The sequence below is a fragment of the Streptopelia decaocto genome, assembly GCF_964273445.1.
Source record: "Streptopelia decaocto genome assembly, chromosome: 1".
Taxonomy (NCBI): Eukaryota; Metazoa; Chordata; class Aves; order Columbiformes; family Columbidae; genus Streptopelia; species Streptopelia decaocto.
This window is the reverse complement of record NC_138663.1, coordinates 46316761-46334945: the sequence shown is the minus strand read 5'-3', so window position 1 is coordinate 46334945 and position 18185 is coordinate 46316761. Positions and strand designations below refer to the sequence as shown.

General features: G+C 40.7%; 2 protein-coding genes across 8 annotated transcripts in view; both read right to left on the bottom strand.

The window, feature by feature from the left end:
• CEP83 (centrosomal protein 83) overlaps positions 1 to 15566 on the bottom strand; it is a 40296-nt gene extending 24730 nt beyond the window's left edge. The window contains exon 1 of one of the 5 annotated variants that reach the window (XM_082047267.1): positions 15546 to 15566. The gene's annotated coding sequence lies outside the window, so the exon portion shown is untranslated. Of the gene's footprint in view, positions 1 to 879; positions 1278 to 1300; positions 1455 to 15545 lie in introns of those variants that run through there. The other 4 variants (XM_082047268.1, XM_082047269.1, XM_082047265.1 and 1 more) reach the window with 4 other exon arrangements.
• The window catches only part of TMCC3 (transmembrane and coiled-coil domain family 3), a 99738-nt gene continuing 93937 nt past the window's right edge, over positions 12385 to 18185 (bottom strand). For all 3 annotated transcript variants that reach the window (XM_082047314.1, XM_082047315.1, XM_082047313.1), the window contains exons 2-4: positions 17178 to 18076; positions 15546 to 15681; positions 12385 to 12867 (exon numbers count right to left, since the gene is read on the bottom strand). In XM_082047314.1, coding sequence (XP_081903440.1) covers positions 12565 to 12867; positions 15546 to 15681; positions 17178 to 18061 — 1323 coding nt within the window. In that variant the 5' untranslated portion in view covers positions 18062 to 18076 and the 3' untranslated portion in view covers positions 12385 to 12564. The remainder of the gene's footprint in view (positions 12868 to 15545; positions 15682 to 17177; positions 18077 to 18185) is intronic.

Below are 18185 nucleotides of genomic sequence, written 5' to 3'. Positions count from 1 at the left end.
TAATAATTTTAAATATACATAGGAAAAAAAATCAAAGAGAAACATTAAAACCTTTATTAAAGAAAGTTCCATAATCTGGATACTGCTTAGATATCACTGTAGAGAATCCAGAGAAAATAAACCTTTGCATGCCTAAGTGTAGAAATTGTGGAAAATATCCATATGACTTCTACATTATAGAAGACATCAATCTCATTCAAACTACTATCACTTTCTCCACAACACTGGTCAGAGTACAAATACCAATAACAATTAAGCATCTATTATTTCAGTGTCCATCCTCACACATGGCACACTGTATCACCCTTTCAATTTCTGTCTTATACTAGAGATATGGTTGTTAGATAATAGGTTGTATCTTAACTCAGGATCAATATTTTTGCTTTAGCCACATATGCTACTAATTTAAACTGAGAGCAGGTACTGCTCAATTCGATCAGTTGGTAAACCTAGCTCTACTCAAGAACAACTAGTCTACAGTTTTCCACTGTTTTTTCATTACAAGGACCTTCAAAGACATGAGAAATTTTTGTTCCCTAGAGTCTCATTGAAAATTTTACTTGGGCATACAGATGGTTGCCTATAGTCCACAAGCAAAACTCCTCTGAAAAATCACTTTCATATTGACTTAAAGATACAAATATTCAGACAGGGCACAGGTCTCGTGTTAGCATACACATCCTGCACCTCCCATAGGCAGAAATGTGATTATATGCACCTTATATGTGGACAAAGAGCACGCGAGAGGCAAAGTGAGCCATATAAGTCACCATGACATTTGACTGTTAATTTTCCTATTAATTATGGATGCAGGAGCTTCGTCAGAGGAACAACACTAATACAGATGTCACATATCCAGAAGTGCAGAAAAATAATTACCCTCAAACTGCCCATGGCTGAAGTTCACTGGTGGAAAAGCAAGCAGGTGAACATAAACATCCAAAAGCCTGACTGCGAGTGGGTTCTTCGCAGCCCTAAATTAGGTCATTCCCAAACCCACCAGCCCACAACCAGCCAGCGGAGGCCGCAACAGGCTGTTGTCACCAGACGGGACACAAGACAAAAGCGATCGCACCGCGGGACGGGTTGCCGACCTCTCCTCCAGGCCTTGTAGCTGTTTGGCAACTAACGGCCTACGGGAGGTTCGAGCGGGGCCGAAGGGCCTCCCAGAGAGGTGAAGCCCCAAGCAGTCCGCCTCCCGGCCTCCCCTCAGCGCTGCGTTGCGCTGCCCCTCACAACCCAACCCCCTCAGCCGCCAACGGCCGCCACCGGTTCGAGTAATTTAAAAATGGCGCCTCACCTCCCGCCAGCGCCTCTACCCGCCGGGACCCCGTGGGGCGCAGAGCATCCTGGGAGCCGAGGAGGGGGGCGGGGCTAGAGGCGGGCAGTGTTGCCGTGGAAACGGTTTCACGCGACCGCTGAGCCCCGCGTGCGCGGGGCGGGGCGGGGCGGGGCGGGGCGAGGCCGGGCGCCAACGGTCGCTCCGCCCGCTGTGTGAGGAGTCGGGGGGTCATTGAGAGGCTGCCGCGTGGGTATAATATGCCTCTGCTTTTTTTTTGGTCATTACGTAGCAAATTTCAGCTTCTGTAGCAAGTTCACAAAGCATGTTGCCAATTGTTGCAGTTTTGCTTCATAAGGAGAGAGAAAAACAACGGTTCTCGCAGCACTGGTGGGATGGAAAGCGCAGTCATGCAGGCCACGGTGATTTCTCATTATATGTATCCAAGTATGATGCTTTCTGGCTGAGGAAAAACGTGAGCATTATGTTTTGTATTCAACGGTAGCAGGTGTCGCTTGTCCTGTTGCTAACATCAGGTGGAACACTCTGGCTTGCATAGCCATGTGTGGAGTAAAATATATTCCAGGCATTCCTGGTAACCACCACTGTTTTCTGACAGAAATTAGCTCATAAGAGAAGTTGAAAAATGTGAACGTGATCTTCTGGTAAAGTTCCTCAGTTTCTCAGTGAAATCTCTTCGACTAAAGCAGATTGATCATCCAGACCGGTATTGACACTCCCATAATAAGATTAACAATCCTTTAATAAGGATTAAAATTGGCTTCAATTAGTATATTTAAAGGTGGGTATTACTGATAACGCACATCCCCAATGGAAAAGGGAAAGAAAGCTAAATGTTACATTTTCCAGTAGTTTTATACAGATCTGGAGGTTACAATTACAATTACTGTTAGCTCCCCTAGAGGTGGTTGTAAGCTTAGTTAATAAGAAGGTGTCTAAAACACACTACAGTCTGTTCTGTAGCATCAATACCAGGAGTTTAGTACTTCACAAAAAGACTGTGCAGCTTGATTCTGCTGTACAGTTTTACATGTATGCTGTGTATGGTCCACACCTTTGCAATATTAGAAGTGTCAACAGTATTCAATCTATACCAATGTATATCTATACTGAAATAAATAACACTAAAAGAGCTTTAAACTTCACCTTCCAAAATGAACTGAGATTTAATTTTCAAGCAGATTTTTGATGCAAACAATGTTTTGATGAAGGTTGTACACAGCCTCACAGTGCAAAAATATTTTTTAAAGTATTATGAAGTTGCATACCTGTCTTGTTTCCTGTCTCAAATTTGCTAATTTTTTATTTCTTTTTCACTATGAGCTCTAAACATCTTAATACTAAGGTCAAGCAGAAATCTTCCTCCGTTGTACAATTTCATTAACAGGAATGGTAGCGTACTCCCGATTATTTATTTGGTTCTATTAGTGTCTGTTCACATCAGGATTAGACAGTTATAATCTATTGGAAAATAATTAATTTAAATGGAAAAAATGAAGTCAAGAATCTAAGTCACTCAGTGTGAACTCTGCAGGGGACATAGGAAAGAACTTAGAAAATCTAAAATTATTTAGGTGACTAAAGTAGTTGGGTGTCTCTTGTTAGCTGATTTGTTGAAAATTGCTCCAATTTTTTTTGCAATAATTTATGATGTGGAATTTTGTTCTTAGAGGATGAGTCAAGATGATGTAAATCCTATTACTTTATTTTTGCCTCCATGTCTTTCATACTGATAAAAAAAGGGTAGTTGTTACCCTCAGAGGCCTGCTGAGTCAGTTAATTCCAGTTAATCACCTGATAGCATTTTTGAAGTACGGGCGGTAATGATGCTCTTCTTCGCTGCAGTGCCCATCTCCACACCTCACAGCAATGCAAGGAGCAATGCTGAAAACCTGCTCCTACCTCTGCTTGCTTTAAAAATAGAGCTGCTGTAGTGACTCAGGTGGGCTTGACCTGGGAATCTTGCAGAGTACAAGGAAAGAAAGAGAAAAAGCAAGAGACAAGATGGAGTTCAAGGGCACGAGGAGGAGGTGGCTGAAGGAAGGAGGAATAGCAAGCAGGGGCATGGGGCTTAGGGACACAGCAGAAAGAGTTGAGGATCAATCAAGATATGAGCCTAGAGACCAAGAGGGAGAAACAGCTAGAAAATTAAGACTATAAATATTACAAGACAAATGAAAAAATAAAAAGAATAAATATGAAAGGAAGCTGTTCTGTTGAGGAGAGAGGTGAAACATGTATTGGGGCTTGTTTGCCTGTTTTTTGTTTGTTCATACTAGTCTTCTAATTAAGTCAATACTGAAAGGAAGCAGGTATTATACCTTCATATATGTTGGATTATTTCAACAGTAACAAATTCATCTTTTTGAAACATGTTCTACAATGCAGATTTTTCGTAGGTATAGAAATTTTTGCAGCTACATATCTCATCAATTTATTTTACAAAAAAGTAAAATCTCTTTCAGGTACACTATTTAAATTCACTGTGATGCTCCAGTAAAAGGAAAGAGATTTCATTTAGAGACTTCAAGGTTTTTGGTTGACAGTATTAGAGATTATTTATGCCCCTTTAAATGTCATGTTATATTAGTTTTGGGTAGATCAGCATTTCACAGAGCAGCAAGGTTCATCCTCACACAAAGAAAGCAACACACAAAAAGGTGTAAAATATGTGGAGAAGCCCAGGAAAATATTTTTCTGTGTTTTGCAGATACACTCTTTGGAGGAAGATGCTGTGTGTATGGTCAGAAAATGTCTTGATGAGTTTGAAATCTCATTTAGACTTCCTTGCTGGCTCAGCCAAGCAAGCTGAAAACAGTTGCTACATTAGATAAATCCTCAAGCTCCTGTAGCCCAGTGGCATAGCTTTAGAGAGGGGTCTTGCTGTTATGCACGTATGCTGCTGTTCATACCTGTAGTTTAATTCGTGCTTAGTTCATGTCACCTTGACCTGAATCCAACATAACAGGATAGAGGCCAAGTAGGGAATTAGCCCTGGGAGTACAAGCTCTGTTCGACCTGAGTCAGCAGAGCCTGAAAGTGTGCAAATAGTATCATAGTCACATATGATTGCAGCAGACATGTCTGTGACCGAGTGTGTTATTTGTGGTGGAGGGTTAAAACTGTACGTTGTTGTCTATACATTGGCTGAGAGAAATGATCTTTTTGTCATTGCAAAATCGGAAGATGCTTTTAAATGCTATAGTGCTGTGATAAGAGTCTTTCCTGCTTAAACTCTAAGCTTAAACTCTAAGGTTTTTACTGTTGAGCTTAGCAAGGATGGAACATAATTTTTAGCACAAAGGACATGAGTGAGGCATGAGGCATAAAGCCTGAGGCAGTTTATGAAGCCATAACTCAGGTGAATGTGTGGTATGAGTCTGCTGACCACACAGGCCTCTGTTTGCTACATTTCTGTTCAGCAGGTACATAGAGTGTCTTTTGTTTGTGAACACTGGTATTATGCATCATTCTCCTTTAACCACGTGTCTGCGGCTATGGGGAAAAACAATGTCTCCCAGACCAGTACCAGCTTATAAAAATGTTATCGAACAGGAAAATACAGAGAGAATCTATAGGGCTACAAGGAAATTTCACATTTTGCTCATTTATTACAGGCTTCAGTCCTGACTATGCCTTCATTTCCATTAGATTGATGCCACTCTAGCTGCGCTAACTAAAGAGGAGTTTTTCCAAGTTCACACGCAGGTGGGTAGAATGACACACTCATCAATTGGAGAGATCACGACTACATCAAATACAAGATCAGTTTCCTAAAGTTTCTGTCAAATGAGTATCAATGCTGCTTTCAGCAGCCTGGCTCCAACCACCTTCAAGCTTGTCCTAAGGCAAGAGAGTTCAGCCTTGCTGACAGACCTCTGGTAGGCCTGTCTAAATCTGGTAGGCTGCACATAAAAGGCAATGGCATCGATCTACTAGGTAACTTCAGAAAACTAATGAGTTGCCACCTAAGTCCACAGCCCTAACATGAACTGAGGAGGATACAGTTTGGAAACTTCTCCTTTCAATTACATCAACTCCGTGCTGTTGCCATAGGAGGCAGAACCTGCCGTTTGATTGCTGTACTCTTCCATGACAGCACGAGTAGAGCAATGACACGTGCACTACAGAAGCATTTATCACTAAGTTTAAACTACACTGCTAGCAGTGTCTGAACTAGCTAGTTCAAAGTAGTTTTTTATGTGCCTAAATGAGTTGCAGTGTTGTTGCAGATGAAGTCTTGGGCACCTACAGCAGATTTCCAGCACATTCATACAACTTTCGTTCTCAGAGCTATTGTGGACACCAATACAAAGTGTTTTCAGTGTACCCTGCTGGTAAGGGTTGTTCATCTCATGCAGTGATTGCTAACACTGTACAGTGACCATTACTTGGCTATAAGTGACATTTCTCTTTCTGTGCTAAGTTAAATTGCGCTGTTGTATTTTCCTCTCTGCCTTTCTATTTTTGGGTGCTGAAGCAGTTACCAGGGTGTGTTATGTGCTCTCTAAAGCCAGAGTTATGAACAACTCTGAGAAACGATGATGAGTGAGATGGCTTTTTTTTTGTCTGGTTTGTCTGCCAGTGTGTCAGCAGGGGTTATGCAGCCCATGCCAGAAACAGGTAAAAGTTATCAGCAGTTGGAGGGGAACCTGCTGTTTGTGAATGGAGTTAGCCCAAATATAGACTGAGCTCCAGGCAGCCATGTGAAACTCTGCATGGCAAGACCTTGGAAAGTCTGCAGGTGACAGGGGAGTCGCGGTATGCCATTTCCTCAAATGGGATGAAATAGGAAGTACAGCATGATTGCAAAGCAACACGCTGTTACTGCACTGTGTCTGTTCTTGGTATAAAAATAATATCATTCCCAATGGCTGCTAGTGCCAGCTGACAAGACCTCTGCTTTGTGAAAAATAAATGCAAATGTTTTGGCTTATGTCAGCTATGTTAACCATTAGGCATGTCAGTGTTACATTTTTGGAGCACATCACCAAGATTTCTGATAATAATGTAAAAATTCAGCTCGAGTTTCTAATTCTGTTTTCAATAAAATAATCCAAAGTGAGTCCAAGTGCTTGGCACAATACCATTGTGTTTGTATAGCATGTTCACACAAGCTCTGGAGAGTAATGATGGTACCTCATTTGATGTTTGCAGTTTTGTGTCATAGCCGTAAATAAAACCCAAATTACCAGTTTTGGTTGAAACTGCAGCAGAGTAGGATGCTCAGTTTCATCAGTATTTTTAAGATGGGGCTTATGCTCAATTGAATAACTTTGTCATTGTTGACTGAATATCTTTGTTACTGACAAAGAAAAACTGATAGGGGTTTGATCAGACAGTAAGTTTAAAAAACAATGTTCATCGTCAAATAAATGTAAATATTTTTATTTTAAAAAATGTTAATGGCACCTTAGAGGCAGTCATGACTACACAACAAAATATACAAAAATTACATTTTCATAGTTGCATCTGTCCACAGTGCTGCACAAAATGAAAATGGTGTGAGAAACATTGTAGACCACACACGGAGACAACTTAGTCGAGAAAACCAGACAATTTTTGGTACACCTTGATACTACCAGACCCAGGTTCCCTGGGCAAAAAGGAAAGGTGGCTTTGTGCAAAACTCTCCAACAACAGTACAACTTAATATGCTAAGCATATAGCAAATCAACCTTACAAGATAGTTTGACTAATCCTCATGCAGTCTTTATATACAGCATCATCTCAGTTCGCTTTTTCTGGGAAAATACACAATTCAGTGAACTAGAAATTAATTTTTTCTTACTCTTTCACTGCTGTACTGTAAAATTGTCTGATTCTTTCTGCTGGATTCAACTCAGCATTAGAGACCATTCAAACTTTATCTGAAACAAGCCTTTTATAATCTCTTACATTTTAAAGGGGAGCAATATAATTGAAGGCCACATTCTGGCACAATGGTAAATGAAAAAAGCAGATAAATATTTGCTTGATTAAAAAAAGAGAATACACTTGCCTGATTGTTATTCCTAGATGGAATTTCATAAGTAATTATATTCTGTAATCCAAATTAAAGTGTTTGCTTACATTAATCTGTGTTTGCCTTCTGTTGTACCATTGAATCCAGAAGTAAAATGTCTGTATCACAGTGGAAAGGGGCATGGTTTCCAAAACTGATTTTCTTACTAGCTAAATGAACCACAGGTTTCTGTGGGTTGATGTTGTTTTTTCTTCACCCCTCCCAAGTAATTTCTTGTTCATTTATTTTAACTTCAGAAAGCACTGCCTGTGATTATGCAGTTTTATTTGTATTGAACATAAGCCTGAACTGATTCCTGAACTGCAGCATTCAACTTTAACTTCAAATGTTGGAGTCCTTGTTTATGTTATTCAGTTGCTAATAATTAGCTTGTAACCTTATGATTACAAAACTGAAGCTTGTGCTTACACTGGATTTGTCTAGCTTCAACTCCTAATCAGTGGATTGTGTATCTTTCCTACAGCAAATGGCTTTCACTTCCTGAATTTCTATTCCCCAGATAAGAAGCAGTCATGATTTGTTCAAAGAAAACCATTGGCTTTTAAATATTCTTCACATAAGGCAGCTATCAGATCTATATGTGATGGTCCTGCAGCAGAGGCACTGCATAACAGAAGCATTTTGATGCTAGATGAAAAAGGAACCTGATTTGATAGCATGTCTCTAAGAATCCAGAACAAGTAGACATCACAAGAGTGCAGTGAATGGAGAAGCTGCACAGATGTATGTAATGTAAAGCAGAAAGGAGAAGGAATTTAAACTGGGTCTCATTCAGTGCTGTCAATGACCAGTTGGATGTTCAATAATAATGGAGTTAGAGCTGAAGCTAGTGGAGGGATCCCTTATACAAGTTTTAGAGGAAACCTCATTAAGACCTGAATGCTGAAATGGGAGAGATCAGGAAAATCGTACTAACCTTAATGAGAAACGAAATCTCCAGAAACCTCAGAGCAAAAAGCTGCCATGAGCCCATGGAACAGGTATTAACAACTAACTGAAAGGCTTTTCAGTTGGAGAACTACTGTCAAAGTGATGTGAAATGACTGACTACCAGGCAGCACCAAACAGAAAAGACTGTCTGGCAACTTTTTTTGAGTGGGAGTGTTTTAGAGGCTCATGATGAGTAAGTGTAAGGAGTATACTAAGGGTGTCTACTGTATTGTGTGAGAACATAAAAGCAAACGGTTCCTCACAGAACGTGGTTAATTGGTTGAGAAGCTGAACTAAGTTTTCATCAAGAGAGCTCTTGCAAGTGTTTGAGACAGCCTGGGGGTACTTCCACAGCAAGCAGAGCTCTGACTGCAGGCCAGATACATACACAACTATCCTCCCAGCCCAAGTGGTGGAACTGATGCCGATACCAAAGTTAGTGGCAGAGGCATCAGCCCTGGCTAGCCCAGCCACCAGCCTGCCCTTGCTCCTGGGTACGGGCACAGCTGGCTACCCCATGCTACCACATCCTCTGGCTGGCTGAATCCGTTTCATGTAGGCAAAAGCTACAAAGAACCTTTCTATGCTGAAGCTGCCCCATCATTCTGCAGGGCAGCTGCCTACAGTGCAGTTTTAGAGCCAGCTAATGATTCAATGCAGCAAAAAAGAAAAAGGCTCTTCTCCCTTTTTGTCCATGCTTTGCACTCACAAGACCTTTCCATCAGCCCTTTAGGTCCCTAGCTGTGGAGAACTATCCATCTCTTCTGCTAGGTTTTTCTTCCTGCCTGGTGAGCGAACGTGGCGTATGGCAGACTGCAACACACACATGTGGCACCAGAGGGTGAGAAATGGGAGGGCAAAGGCAGGAAGGCGAAGGCACCCTCCCCTCTGGATGACCTTCCACTTGGCAGAGCTGCCACTGCAGCCTTATTCTGTGCAAAACTACAGCAGTTTCACCCAAAAGCAGGGTCTTGCCCTTCACATCTTCATTTCTTGATGCATGTCACATGCTCTAGTGATTTAAATCCAGCAGTGAAAATAACCTAGAGAAGTGATGTACCCATTTACCAATTGGGGTTGTTTTAATTTGCATGAGTTACATTATGTAGTGCCTTTACAGCTTTTCTGTGTCCTCTGCCAGATATAAAGCCAATATGGAAATGCAAGACCCTTCTGTTTCCAATTTGGACCTAATCAGATTTTATTAAGACAGTGGAACAATCTTCCATAGGCCCATTGATTTTATGTTCTACCCTCATTTTGCATTGAGGTCATCCTCCAAGATTCTAATAGGATGCCCTTGGAGCAGAAGCCTTCAGGTCCCCAGGCTGTACCATACCAACTTCATTATTTGAAAAATTACTAACCTTATTCCTGCCTGACCTTGAGACTACCTGACATTATATTTTTAACTATATACACTAGAACTGGGAGGATTGTCTCTTTAAACATATAAACATGCAACAGGCAAAGGAGTTATTCTTACGTAAAAGCTATTAACTTTCATTTCTTTCTTGCACATGTACCCTTCTGATCCTATTTAACAAAATGATAGACAGTGTTTTCTCAATTGGCCAAAACAGAAGGTGGCTGTGTGAAGTGAATAAGAGAATGGAGATTATAATAGAGATGGCAAGAAAACACGATGAAGAGTCACAACTTTCTGAGGATCAGAACCAGGACTTTTTTCTTTTGTAATGGATGTATAACCTTGTGGCCTATGCAAATGAGGGGAATAAAAGAAGTCATAGGGCTGATTACTGAAAGAGGTCGTGGAATTTAGGAAAAGAGTTCAGAAAGGAAGAGACTCTGAACAGAAGGACACTCATTGGGTAAAGAAATGGAAAGTACACGCTACAAAAAGACTATACTTTTCAAAAATAAAGACAGGAACCAATTCTATTAAAACAGTGGAAAAGAACAAGAGGGATCTCAGGACACATCAAAAGGGCATAAAAATAAACAAAGGGAAACCCTTTCTCATTATGTGAAGGCCAGGAAAGTGCTACTTCTTTTTTCCTTTTAATCTTTTTTACATTGTGGAAGGGCCTTCCCTGAGAAGATAAGTTCATCAGCTGTGCTTGTGGAAGCAATCTCCTCAGTTTATGAGCCAGCTGTAAAAAGAGGCTGAGGGCAGGAACCTGTCAGGTGGGGGTAAAGACCTGTTGCAATGTATGCATACAGTGCCAAAATGGATTGAGAGACATGAGTAGAAATGTCTCCCTGAACTGAACAGCAGCAGGAGCACATGCAACAATTAAGACAGAGAGGTTTCACACATAACACGATACCTCCTTCCTTCTTCAGGGGATAATGGGAATACAGGGCTACAAGCAAAGAGAAAAAAAACCCAGCATTAAGGAAAGGAAGAACATATCTATATAACAATTATTTGTAACACAGCCAGGGATAAAGCAGTCGGTAAGTTTGGGCTTCATAAAGGCATATCCCTCTCAGCAGGACTTTTGCTTCTCACTGCACCGTCCCCTGAACATTAGGCAGGGCCAGGTTAGGATAACATGGGTGTGCCTGATCTGATTCGTTTCCTGTGCCCGCGAGCCACCACAATCTTTCCCGATTTCTCTGTTCAAAGATACAATGCATGGAAATAATTATTTAACAATTCTTCAAGTGTTTTAATTGAATTGTCTAAATGCTGAGTCATGTCATTACTTATGCAGTTCATTCTGTCCTTCCTTCAGTCCCTGAAGCCACAAAAAGTAACTGTATTCACTGTTAATCTAATCATGGTAAAATGTCAAAGTTCTTCCCCTGCCTCCTCTCCTCCACTCCCTTTCCTCAGAATAAGGTTTCCTCAATTTCTACACCAACTATTGCACTTGATTAAAAACAAATACACACATCAAGTATTCCCCTCCTCCCTCTGCAAAACAAGCATAACAAATACATCAACTGAAAAGAAAATACAACTTGATTATTTTCCAGTAACCGGAGACATTTTTTGGTTTGTTTTGTTTTTATTTACTGCAGAGTGGAAAAGGATTCTGGTTGTGATGGTTTTGTTTGTTTGTGTGTTTGGTTTTGGTAGTTGGTTGTGGGTTTTTTTTAGTTTATTTTGTTTTGGTTTTTAAATAAAGATCTTGTTTTACATCATGGCTGAAAGCCAAGCAGACTTCAGGGAGAACTTTTTGCAGTTCTTAAATCAAGCAAAATAAATTCCAGTAAGATAACAAGACCAACCCTGTCTCCTAGTAGTGGCACTGTATGCTAGTACATTATATTCAGGAATGTTTATCAAAAGAGTCTGCACAGTGTTTGTATATTTACAGAAGTTTACCTCCCTGCTCCCCTGAGGGCCTGTTCCCTCAGGCTTCTTCCACATTCCTTAATCTGACACAAGAAAGAGAAATCCACTGTAGCCAGAGTCCCACCACCACCTGCTTTGCATTTGGTTAGAGCACCCCAACAATTCAGTGCTAACAAAGGCTAACCCCAATGCTGCCTTCCTGAGTACTCCTTTCCTCTTGAAGGTTGCAGGGCTTGAAGCAAGTGAGTGCTTCGGTCTACGTGACAACATACCCACCAGTTACTTGCCTCCTTGACAAAGTGGCCTGGAGATCCTGCCATTCAATTCAGTTCGTCTTTGGAAGCTTAATGCTACATTTGTGTATTTCCCAAGTGTGTTGAGGAACAGCGCCTGGCTAGAACAACTGCTGACTGTGGTCAATAGTCATCACTGCTCTAATTTACAAACAGTAAACTCTCTGTACAAAGGGTTACTAGCAGATGCATCAAGTTTTGCTGGTCCAGAACATGAGAAACTCTATATACAAATACTCAGTAATTTAGAATTGAGAACTGTTAATACATATGACTGTGTAATTTGCCTTATCATTCTAATTGGATTCAGAGAGAAAATTAACTTATTAGGGCTGATACACATTATGGTGCACTCTCTCCTGATCACACTCTTTGCACTCCAGCCTAGTAAAAAGCACACCTGACACTTGCAGTTCCTTGGATCCCTTCCACAGCATCATACCATCTTTTGTGGGCGTGGGCTTGTAAAGTGGAAAACCCATTGGATTAAGGCAGAAGACTGACATAAGTGAACAGTTCATTGCAGACATAGCCAGTTAGACACAATCTGATTGAACAGGCAACTGACTGCCAACAAGTATGCATTTATGTATTTACAGCTTAAAGTCCGAGAGTCTTAGTAGCCTTCTCCATCCAGTCCGCACATTTAAACTGACAAAAAATAATTTGTATACATACAGCACTTAAAAAACAGGGAGAGGAAGGAAGGAAAAAAAAAAAAAGGAGGAAAGCAGCCAGACCGGCAGCTTCATCTTGGTATAATCATCCTTTCTATGGCACAAATGATATGATCCCAGTTTTTACAAAATATTGCCAGAAGCGTCACTGCGAAAAAAGTGCAAATGATATGAAAACGGCTCTTCATCATAGGAGCAATGAACTTCGCAATAGTAGAAACGCACACTAAGATGACAGTCATGAAGGCCAGGATAACATTTATACATTTCCCCAGGAGCACTTTGGCATTAACCGTTTCAGACTGCTGTGCTTGCTGTTCTTGCTGATGAAGCTCCAGCTTTGAAACCCGGGTCTGGCAGGATTCCAAAGCTTCCTGGAGACAGAAAACAAGAATTAGGGCAGCTGTATTTCCATACACCACTTTTCCCATTTTAGCTGCAGAGCCATCCATCAGCTAGATTTGAAGTGCAATTTATTATAGACTCCTAAAACTTGAATGAACCACCAGCTCTTTTAAATATAAATGCCCATATATATCTGCATGTGTGTATCACTGCCTGCTCAGGCATAATCAAGTCTGACAACACTGTCCAAAATGTGGTTTTTACATTTTTCATGCCTGAGAAAAAGTATCATAATTAATGTTTGCGACAGATAATGTTTCCTGCATATACTGATGAGATAAAGTACTGGCAAAGCTGTTGCCATGGCAACTTTCACTGCATTAAAACAGCATCAAAGTTAGTTTCTTTGTATATGCTCTAGAAAACATAAGGGTAGAACAAGCTTGCTGTGATACTAATTAAATCTACTTTGCAACATGTAGTGGTTTACACCACTTCTCCTGCCTACATTACTTTTTCTCTCAAAGCCACCCATCATCCAGCGCTAGGACGGAGTCCTCAGGCAGAGATTGCCTTCCCCCTCTGTCACTGGGAAGACATACCCCAAGTGGGCAGCGTGCAGTGGAGAAATACGTGGTGATGCTTTTAGGGGATTCTCTCACACGATATATTCCACTTCACATTTCGTTCTAAGGAAACCTTAGGTTCTCGCCTTGCTCCTCTGCTTGAGGGTAGACTAAAAATGGTCTTTGAGTAAAATGGTTCCTAAGTCACTAACCCCATGCTTGAGCTCTCTCAAAGTGAATCATGGAAAAATTTCTGACTGCTTCACTTCCTTGCCAAAATGCTACATTTTTGCTGGAGTTGGGACTTGGGCACCACTATGTAACACAGTGCAAGGCTATAATTTAATGAAATCAATCAACTTGACATAACCTTTTATCACTGTGTAAGAGAAAAACTATGCTCCGGCATCCCTACTTTATTTCCCACTCTTGAACTTCAAACATTTTTCTTGCACTGGCAGGGGCGTTCACTCCCCTGATCACACAGTAAGATGATTCAACCCAATCCTCTGTGTAAAAACAAACAAAAACCCCGCACAGTTCTCCGTTGTTTCGGCAAGCTGAACTGGCCTGCCGTGTGACCAGCTGGACACCAAAGTCAGCATAAAGCACACAGCACGGCACCTTACAGAGGGCTGTTTCCTTTCACTCTTCCAGGAATTAGTCATAACACAGAAGACAGTTCTTAACGGGTGGTGCGAAGTCCCTTTGGGTTCATGCACACTCTCCACTACACACTAAAGAACTTTCCTGGTCCTTCTTCCACTGTGACCCTAAGTTATTCTCAAATCATCTCATGCTGTTTTAGAGAAAGTCCAGCTGCACAAGTATGATACCTGCATTGAGAGGCTGAACAAGTGTTCCAAACATGATTTGCCCATCCCTTACAGACAGAGTGCACCAAAGCTAGGTTGTTACTTAAAATATCCACAACTTAAACGCTTTTATTCTATTTAGCTTATTTGCCAAACCCCTAAAGAGACAGGTTTAAACAGGCCCAACTGTACAGAGATAAAAGAAACAAGGCTGTATCAATGTAGCGCTTAATTAGTTTTAAAAGTCTCTGACACCCCTCCAGGGTTCTGCTAATGAGTTGGTGAACATTCACAGCCCTTCTGCTGAAGAACTTGGGTCTCATTGAGTTTTCACATCCTCAAGATGTCTTTACAGAAAGGAGTCCTGCACGAGAGGCCTCTTTTCTTTAACCCTACAAAGGACACTAATAGACTTAGATTCAGTACCATCCCTTTCCCGCTCTGTTCCCAGAGGGTTCTTGACTCTCACACCAAGGAGGGACCAGGGTGATAGTCCTCTCTACGGTTAGAAGTCTGAGTACAGGACAGGGTGGTTTGTTGGTTTTTGTTTGTTTGTTTGTTTACCATCTGAGCCAATCTGAAGACAGTTGTCGAGCATTCCTCAGGTTGGTAGTGAATTTAAACCCAAGGTAAGGCAAAACAATCTTTTCACCATTTTTCACCACTTGCTCAGATTTTAGGTAGAAATATGCATTATATGAACGATTATATTGTATCTAAATATTCAGGTATGTAACTACATGCTGTCAGGACAAACTTGTAGACATTATTACTGGCTTTTGATTGAAGCCAGACACAGCTACAACTGATCATTGAGGTGAACACAGCCTACAGCTTTGATTATAGGGGCTGTTGCAACCATGGATTAAAACTCTTAAATTAGAACTGGCAAATTTACAAGTCTATTTATCAATTAGCTGTCTTTCTTTTTACTTTACACTCGATTTATAATAAACCTTGCCAATGATATGGCTACATGTTGTTGAAACTGAGCAAGAGGTTTGTGTTAGGACATTGTAAAAAGTGGCATTTTACACAATACAAGGAGACAATTCCTTCTTCCTCTGATGCAAGAAATTAAACCAGGCCATTCTTCATCCACTAGTCTGTCTAGGCTATATTATCAATCCAAACAGAAAAAATTCTGAATCCACTGGAACAAATGGAGACTGCCACCAATTAAATGTGCTGGGTTTTTACCATAAAACAGACAAAACACAGGTTTAACTATTTCCCCAGATTCCTTATTTACAAAGAGGCAAGTATTACAGTACATGATTGCTACAAAATGTTGGAAGATTATGGGTAAGGAAAAAGAAAAAGTACCTGAACATCTCGTGATCGCTCATATGCCTGATAGGCCACCTTCTCCTCTATGCTGGCTAGCTCTTGTTTCAAGTTTGCTGTCTCATGTTGATGAAGATCAGTGAGGTCATTTAACTGGTCTTCCAATCTTTCGTATCTTATTAGGAAAAAAGGTCTAATTTTAGTGCCTTTTATTCAAGTAATTCTAAATCATGAAAACAATTACACATTTTAAAAGGTAACTTACTATGGATTCATCTGACTGGCATTACAGAGCACATAGAGAAATTGCTAAAAACTTTGGAAACTCTCCATAAGCATTTATTCAGTGAACTGAAGGCCTTTTTTGAGTGTTTCTTGCTGGCAGTGGATGTTAAAAAGCAAATATTTGTACATCATTGGCAAATTATATGAACTACAAACAGTGGCTCAGGGTATCCAAGTCACATTTTTCAATTTCTCCCTCTTCATTTAGACAAGAAGATATGGTTTCAAAAGTAAGCTTGAACCAGTTAACAGCTTGCCAGTAGTGAAAGGAAAAATAAATTCCCTGGATCCCCTCTCAAACAGAACTGCAAGGTTTGCCATTCATGTCCAGCCTGCTCTGGCATGTCTCTACATGGTAAACCAGTTCAACTAAACCATCAGGAAACCAGAATATATATTTTTTTTGTTACTTTGAAACTTGGTTTAACACACAAAGGCAAACACTGCAGTTGACACAAAAATGATGGAGGTAAAATTGTCTAGCTGTGGAAACAGTGGCAGAAGGCTGCAGATCTCAATGGCAGTGTGCTGTCAGAAAGGGCTGCTCTGCCTTCTCCTGAAGCCAAGTCCTGAGTTCAGGACTCCATCCCCTCTGTTCCTTCCCCCCTCATGTTCCCATCTGATATTCAGCCTTCTCTTGTATTCAAGAACTTTAAACATGGGAAATACTAAATATTGCATTTCATACTGAGTTTTTGCCCATTAGTGTAGTAAAGAATGCAAGAATCAACACTTAGTTTAACAAGCAATACGACAATTGGGATATAGGTACAGCAGGTGCAAGCCCTCTACAGAACGTCTCTCACTTCCCACAGTGGATGATAAAGGAATGAATTGTCAAGTAACAAAGGCAAGGGGAAGTTCTACTACAGCACTTAAAATTATATTTCGTAGCTGTATGTTATAGCAGGGTACAAAGTGACAATGCATCCCATCCACAAGATGCCAATGTGTCTGAGAAGTCTTTGGACAAGGTACTCAGGACTGAAAGGTCTATTTATCAGCTGTACGTCAGCTCTGCTACACCATAGATTGGTTAGTATTTTGAAGTCGCAATAGATCAGAATCCTTCCACCAGTTACAAAACAACTGGCATCTCCTATACGCAGTATTCACATCACACAATATGTCAAATGAGAGAATTTTCTGACAAGCCTTCAACAAAAGGCAAAGAACTACCACATCATTTGACAGGAAATATTAATGTTTTACATGTATTTTCAGTTATTGGAAGGAGTGGAACATTTTGGTACCAGATACTGACTGGAATATTTTTTTTCTTGTTTCTGAAATATTACACACACAAGCACACACCCACATTTACACCTTCCAAACAGCTTCTATACCCATTCAAAAGTAATTTCAAGAAAACAGTTTCAAAAGTACCTATATCGTTCCTCTTGTAACATCTGAGAAATAAAGCCATAGTCTCTTTTAAACTGTGTTTTCAAATTCTCAATATCATCAGCCAGTTGGGACTGTGTCTCCTTGATTTCCCTTAGTTCCTCCAAAATCATGGAAAGCTTTCCTTGGCTGTCCAGGGTACCTGCCACAGCAGGACCAAAGGAAGCATTCCCATTACTGTCTGCTGACCCAGAGGTCCCGCTTGAGCATTCATCATCACTAACATATTTTGGTTTGGCAACAATGGTGGCACTGCCTCCATATGTTCTAGAACTCGTTTCTGGCCGAAATTCATCCAAGGTATTTTTGAGATGAGCAATGTTGTCTGCACTACCAAATTTGTTTCGGATCAGGTTTGCAAACTCTCTAGACTTGCTGAAAACAAAGACGGGTGGTGTCAAAGATACACCGGGCACACCCGACTTGCTGCTCTCTGTTGCATGCCCAGAGGTACGGGACTTTCCGTGCTGAATATCCTTCAAGTTATCTTTGGAGGCATCCTTAGCAGTTTTGGAAGATCCATTTTGTTCAATATCCTTGAGCTTTTTGTGATACTGTTCCAATTTCTTCTGCAGCTGCGCAATGGAGTGGGCAGATTTCTGGTTCTTTTTCTCAAATACTTGTTTAATGCGCCCAGCCTGTTGCTTGTCTGCACTGTTTACCAGTTTCAAATACTCAGCCACGTTTCCATCTCTAGCTGTTTGTTCAACTTTGATTTGTTCTGTAACCTTGAGGATTTTCTGTTTCAAGCTATCTGCACTGAGTTTGACTTTGTGAAACTCTAGGACCCCATCTGGTACATCAAAGTTCAGGTTGGTGTCAGAGCCTCCACGGCGAATGTTAAGCGGCAAACTTAAGGTATTCATGTCATGTCTTTCCACCTGAGAGAAAAAAAGAGATAAACAGAATTTGAATTTTACTTATTAAAATCCAACCTTCCATTTCCTTTTCCACATGTAATTATGACAAGTACACAATATAAAGCAGCTT